Source organism: Sphaeramia orbicularis, chromosome 11 (genome assembly GCF_902148855.1).
Source record: "Sphaeramia orbicularis chromosome 11, fSphaOr1.1, whole genome shotgun sequence".
Classification (NCBI taxonomy): Eukaryota; Metazoa; Chordata; class Actinopteri; order Kurtiformes; family Apogonidae; genus Sphaeramia; species Sphaeramia orbicularis.
Window position 1 is genome coordinate 33,028,081 of NC_043967.1, and position 7,157 is coordinate 33,035,237.

At 38.6% G+C, this 7,157-nt stretch overlaps 1 protein-coding gene across 1 annotated transcript; it reads right to left on the minus strand.

The window, feature by feature from the left end:
• Positions 1-1,051: 1,051 nt before the first annotated feature.
• On the minus strand, positions 1,052-6,923 carry edn2 (endothelin 2). Its single transcript, XM_030147083.1, has 5 exons — positions 6,758-6,923; positions 6,113-6,266; positions 4,315-4,431; positions 3,676-3,759; positions 1,052-2,107 (listed from the first exon to the last, which is right to left on the minus strand). The coding sequence occupies exons 1-5, from the start codon at positions 6,819-6,821 to the stop codon at positions 2,023-2,025; spliced, it is 504 nt and encodes a 167-aa protein (XP_030002943.1). The 5' UTR covers positions 6,822-6,923; the 3' UTR covers positions 1,052-2,022.
• Between the last annotated feature and the right edge of the window lie 234 nt (positions 6,924-7,157).

The following is a 7,157-nucleotide window of genomic DNA, read 5'->3' on the forward strand; positions in this document are numbered from 1 at the left end:
CACATGCATGTGTCTGCGCCGAAAACCCCACAAAAGGACCTTGTACGAATGGACATGAGCGATTTGTTTGTTAATTCCTAAAGAGCTGGCCTTCATCCCACTGAGGTGATCTGAGCCAAGACTGAACAAGCTGCCGTTTTCAAGTACTGCCCGAAAAATAAGAGGTTTAAACACGCCAAAATAAGGGTTCAATCCGGCCAAGGGTTGAATTTGTGCAAAAATGACCCTGAAGATATTATAACAGTAAAATATATGACTGTCAAGGGCAGGGCTGTCAAACTCATTTTAGTTCAGGGGCCCCACATTAAGCCTAATTGATCTTCAGTGGGCCGGACCAGTTAAACAAAAGCATAATAACCTGTAAATAATGACGACTCCATATTTTTCTCTTTGTTTTAGTGCAATCAAAATAAAATTATGAAAATATGTACATTTACAAACTATCCAAACAAAAATGATGTGAGTAACCTGAAAAAACGGAAATTTCTTGAGAAAAATAAGTGCAATTTTAACAATATTACACCTCAACTTACCACTTATACGTGCATATTATGGATTGGATCTACAAAGGCGCAAAATATTTAATAACAGGAAGAATAATGTTAAATTTTCACTTTTTCAGGTTTCAGGTTTTTCACATTCAGGATTGTTTGTAAATGTTAATATTTTCATAATTTAATGTAACTTTTTACACTAAAACAAAGAGAAAAATTTGGAGTTGTCATTATTTAGAGGTGTAATGTCATATTGTATTTTTCACACTAAACTAAGAAAATTTGGAGTCATTACTTATAGGTTATTATGCTATTATTTTAGTTGAGATCACATTGTTCTGTATGTGGAACCTGAACTAAAACGAGTTCCTTGATTGTGAATATCTTAAGTGTAATTTTTGCACTTTGCAAATTCATCCTATGGGCCGGACTGGAACCTTTGGCGGGCCAGTTTTGGCCCCCGGGCCGCATGTTTGACACCCCTGGTCTAGGGTGTTCTGGGGCCACATACAACCCAATTTGTTAAAATAAAATAAAAAATAAAAAAAACTATAAATATTGACAACGCTACATTTTTCTCTTTGTTTAACTGTGAAAAACTGCAAAAGCAAATTTACATTATGGTAATACTTACATTTACATACTTTACATACTTTCACAAAAAACTTGAAATTACTCAAGAAAAATTAGGTTAATTTTAACTATATCGTGCCTGTTTCTAAATGTTTTGTGCCTTTGTAGATCCACTGTGATCTGTGAGATGTAACGTAAACTGTTCTTAAGAAATTTTAGGTTTTTCGTGGTTGTTCAGGGGATAGTTTGCGATTACAAGCATGTTCATCGTGTAATTTTGCAAGACAAATATTTGGAGTTGTCATTATTTATAGGTTATTTTACTATTATTATGTTTGGGATTAGATTAGTCTGTATGTGGCCCCCCTTTAACTAAAATAAATTGACACCCCCGGCCTAAATATTAAGCAGAGCAGCAGATTCCAGCTCTGATACAGAGGAATATTCAACCAAAGAAAGGTCGACTAAGACAGAAGAGTTATTGAACGAAGCACAGACGAACATTTCCCATCTGAATAGAGTCTCTACAGAAGGGATCGATCCCATTATCCTCAGTGGGCTAAAGCTGTGGATCTAGAACCATCTATACATCTGATCCGAAGACGTCACAGATAACGTCTTGATGAGGTCGCCGACTATTTCGGTCGTCACTGTTCGTTTCTTTGTCTTTGAGGGGTCCTTCCTTGGTGTGTTCAGAAGTTCAACAAACATTCACCGACTGTTCAAGAAAATATTCCTATCTCCCCCTCTCGTCGTTGCCCCCTCGTCATTGTTGGGCTTCTTGCGTCGATGAAGTACCAGACGTCTGGAGCTTCACCACCTTTTCCAGTCACTTGTTTCTAAACCTCAGCGTTGGCTCACAGGTCCAACTGGAAGAGTCTGTTTTTAGGAAACCTCTTGTCCATGGATGCTGAGCCCGTGAAGGTTGAGCTGCTTTGAGTTTTCCTCTCGTCGTCTACCTTCTTGTCTTCAGTCGTCCCACTGTGATCTTTGATGACTGCGTCTGTTCTGCGAGCGCCGTGTTGGATTTGATCACAGATCTGTAAGGAACATAAAACAGGTAAGAATTAGTATCATATGTCACAAAAACAACCATGTCTCAAGATTCAAGAATGTCATGTGCACGTAATGAAATTTTCCTTAAGCACTATTTGGAGTGGATTAGTTACATGGGCACGTGGGGTAATGCCACTTTACCACAGGATGTCGGTAATATTAATGGCCAATTTGCACGGGATGAGAAATATCAGCAAAACTATCACAAGTGGGAGGGGTAAATCAAGTCGTCATGTGCGTATGACGTACGGTTTGTCGTACGCCAATTCCGACAGTACATGAGGTTTCACACGCACTTGCCTACTGGAAAACTGAGTGCTTCGTCAAGAGCCTCCATGCTTGAAAACCCCTTGTAAGGATATGACGGAATATCTACACACGTATGAACTACAGGTCTATTCGCACGGGGTTAGTATTACCTGGGATCAATTTTTCTGACCCTTTTACAGAGGATAAAAGTCGTGGTAATCTTCACTGACGTTGTGAGCTAATGATTACTGCCTAGAGGCAATTTCTCATAGACTGCAAGGGAAGGTTGACTTCCCCTAAAATTACAAAAATTAAATGGTTAAATATGTTCGGTTGTGTTGACATTTCATTGACTACAAATGTGTTAGAACACGTTCATCTCACAGACGAGTTCGTTCAGAATCAGCTTTATCACAAACCAACAGACTCGATGTTGTTCACTTCTCATACATTCCTGTTGCGCTGTTTTCTCATTCGATCTCTGCTCAGTGCATTTGTCCGTAGACGCTCAGCGTCCATGCACTTCAATGGGACTGAGTGGAACAGTTTTTGTCATTGCCTCAAAACTGGACGGTAATTGGATAAATGCCACAATGTTGTCCCACCCCCAGGTGAATGGAGCTGTGGGCGAAGCTCGGCTGGGCTGGACGCCAGGCTTCCACGTGCTGATTGGAGGATCAGTCGAAAGGCTGAATCCTGTTTGATTGACAGCTATTTTGAGATCTACTCCTTCACTGACAGAGTTCAGTTTAATACCGTGACACATTTTTCTTGTGAAATCAAGAGAGAAACCACAATGAAATTACTTGTTCATTTCTTGCACTGTAAATAAAACACACTCATTGTACTTCCTTGTTTCAATTTAACATAATTTCAGTGTTTTGTTGTTTACTTGGTACAATAAGGTCACTGACCGTTTTCTTAAAAAGGAACGGAGGGCCGAATTTATGTTTAAATAACTTGACAATTTTTTTTTTTATGCAAGCCGACAATGAGCTTCCCCTCTCTGAAAGACGAGCAGCCGCCACTGTTACTGACGTAGGGTGTTTGGACGGGACTAAAATCTCTGGCAATTATTACTTTACCCCACGTACCTATGTAAAACTAATCCAGTCTGAATAGGGCTTTAGAGGTAGTTCTTGGCTAGATAAAAAAATAAAAAATAAAAACACTAAAGAGTATGTATATCAAGACTATGTACATTATATATAGAAAAGAAATGTAAAACACAGTATGAGCAGATAAAATGCAATTTGTGTGCAAATGAAATCTTGGATATTATTCAAAGACTCTCCTCATTTACCTGAGGGATTCCAGCAGTTTGTTGTTGTTTTTGTCTGAGGCGTTTGTAGATGAATCCATGACATCACCTCTTGGATGGTCTGAGCTGTGGGCAGATAAACAGCATTAAAACACTGACTCACCCGATTAAAGATTTTGTCTTGTTGTAGTGTATTACTTGAAGCAAGAACAGATCAGGGTCATCAAAGCAATTTCCTTAGAACTCAAAACTAATATATTTTTGGATGCCTTATGGGCAGGGATCCAGGGTGAAGGCACCGCCTAGATAACATCTAGACAGCTTTTAGTCTATGCTGGTGGTTTTATGGCCACAAAGACGCCACAAAACTAGTATAAGAAAAAGGTGAACTTCCTAAAATAGAAGCCAGGCTGTTTAATAAACCATCTTTTGAACACCTTCTTAGAAATGCAGGCCATTATCTGTGCTATGACTGTTACCCTCATGTGGTTGTGATGTTATCGCAGGTTTAATCATTACGTTTTCTCTGATTCATCCTCATGTACTTGAACTGCACACATGACTGACAATGGAATGACAGACCTTCATACCATCGCAGGAGGGTATGTGATGGTAGGCCTTGGTTCGCTGTGGGTCTACGTAAGCGGAAAACAGGGACGATCGAGGAAGAAGAGCGCTCACCTTTTATGGCAAAAGCCGGAGCAGGTTTTATCGGCTGGGTTGGTGCATTCGCAGCGGTCTGCTGAACGGCGGCGCCGGCGAGAAAGGGGACTTCCAAGGCCGTACGGAAGAAGTTTACTGTAAAGGAAAACGAAAGGTGTTAGGATGGTTCTGGTAAATGTGTGGCATGATGGTAGAGGTAGGTTTACTGGAGGCAGGGTTAAGGTTAGAGCAGGGGGGTCACCAAAACTGGGTCACCAAAGTCCCTACAGGATGAATTTGTGAATGTCAGGGGTGTCAAAGTCATTTTAGTTCAGGGGCCACATAATTAAAAGCACAATTTGATCTGAGGTGGGTCAGACCTGTAAAATACTGTCAAAATAACCTATAAATATGACAACTCTCATTGGGTCAGGGATGTACTTTATTTTGCCAATTTGGAAAAAATCAGACACTTGTTGAGGGGCTCACAACAATAATTTTCTAAAATATGACACCCTTTTTTTGAATATGTTCAGAAGCTGGACTTCCCTGTAAACTCTGACTGATTTTCTTTTTTTTTCCAATCCTGTGTTAACAACCCAATACCGCTTCACTAGCAGCTTGAAATACATATATTATGTTTTGTGCTGTTTTATATGTTTTTTTTGTGTGTGTATGTTTTTTCTGTGTGTTATTTTATTTTAATAGCTTTACGGTGTTATTGATCCTTGAACATTCCTGTCGTAAGCTCTTGTCTGTGATTTTGTGGTTTTTTTTTAATTATGCATGAAAAGTTTCATAAAGAAATTGAAGGATAAATAATGACAACTCCAATTTTTTCTTTTTGTGTTAGTGTGGGAAAAGTAAAATTACATAATATTTTCATTTACAAACTATCCTGTCTGGGGGTGGAAGAAAATATCGGTTCTGCAATATATTGTGATATTTCATTTCACAATACTGTATCGATATTAAAAAGTACTGTATTGATATTTTTAGATATTTATTCAAATGCACATATTGTGGAAGCTAATTTTTCTTTTTTGTTTTCATTTTATTTATTATTATTTAACACTGTTTTAGTAAATAATGTTAGTTCCTTTGTTGGGATTGCACAAAAATAATGTTATGATGTTAGTTCTGAACTAATAGAGTATGAACATTTGAACAGGATCTGAAACTGTAATGTCTGTAACACTTAATTTAAGTTTTAACAGTGGAAGATTTTGTGATATAGTATTAGATCCTGTTCTGATCAAATAAAAATGTGTTTAGTATTAGTGCAGATTTTTGGTGTAATTCAGTTATTTAAGGAAATAATCATTTAAAAAAAGAAACAAACTAAAAATTACCTTTTTAACAGTATCATGATATATCGTATTGTAATCCTCGTATTGTGATTTGCATCATTTTGCCAGATTCTTACCAATACACACTCCTAATCCTGTCAGAAATAAATTTGTATAATCAAAACAACCATGTACAACCTGAAATTCATTCAGAAAAATAAGTGCAATTTTAACAATATTCTGCTTGTTACTAAATGTTTTGTGCCTTTATAGATCCACCAATGAGAAGCCGGGGCATAATTTTATTAAAATTGCAGTTTAACTTTTTTTCAAGAAAACAAAGGCAGAAATTTGAGTTATTATTTATAGGTTATGATGCTATTATTTTACTGGTCTGACCCACGCAAGATCAAATTGGGCTAAATTTGACCCCTGAATTAGAGTTTGTGTTACAGGGTTTTACTTAGCGTCACTAGACTTAGGTTTGGGGTCCAATCTCCCACTCCAACCCCTAATGTAAACCTCTGGTAGTATCTCCGAAGCCTCACCTTGGTGTGTTGACCCAGATAATATCTAGGTGGCAGAAGTAAATGCATTCCTTATCATCCCAGCTGTTACAGGAGCAGCGTTTGGTCCTGACTCTAGGTGGATGCCGAGCCTGGACGGGCAGCTCCCCCTGCTCCGATAAGGGGAATCCGCAACCTAGAAAAACACAAAAGAATCCACGATTAAAAAGTGCCAACTAATGCTCTGCAGGGTGACTGTGCACATTAAGTGATTAAATACAAACAAATCCACTTGGCGGGCTCACACCCACTGGTGCACTACGACAAATGTGATCTTGATAAGTGTATCTGTCAGGGAAACTTGATCCAAGTTAAACAATTGTGTGCATGTGGTTGTATTGATAATTCTGCAGTCATACAAATGTGATTAGTTCACAAGAGAAGGTGGGTAATTTATCAAAGAAAAACATTCCAGGAGTCTGAAGTGTATTTGTTAACTGGCAGGAGGCCCAGTTCAGCAGCATCAAATAATAAATACAGCTATAAAACTGTTTTTTACTGCTTTTGCATTATTTGACTGTGCTTAAAATCCATCTCTAATGAATGAAGAGACCACAAAAAAAAAAAAAAAGAAAATCAGCAGAAAATCACATAAAATTTTTTAAAAATAAATGAAATAATACTCACTTTCATGCAGAGCCACACTGATGATGAAGAGTAGAAGGAGTGTCTTGACAGAAGCCATGTTCATCCTCTGGTTTTTGAAGTCCAAACAGCAGCAGCAGTGTGTTCACAAACTCCTCAACAGTCTTTAAAGTCCTGTGTGTTCAAGCTGCGGAGCAACAGGTGCTTTGTGTTCATGTCTCGGACAGGACGTCTACTTATACCCCCCCCCACGGCTGACATCATGATGTGGCCGGGGCCCCTCCCACTGCTCCAGACTGTGTGTGTGTCTGTGTGTGTGTATGCAGAGTAGACTGTTACACAACACATTACATACTTCACCTGCACTCCATGCTGGGCACAAGTGACAGTCAGCGCCCCCTACAGGAGAAGAAGTGAAGGACAAGTTTCTAGTGGTGTCCAG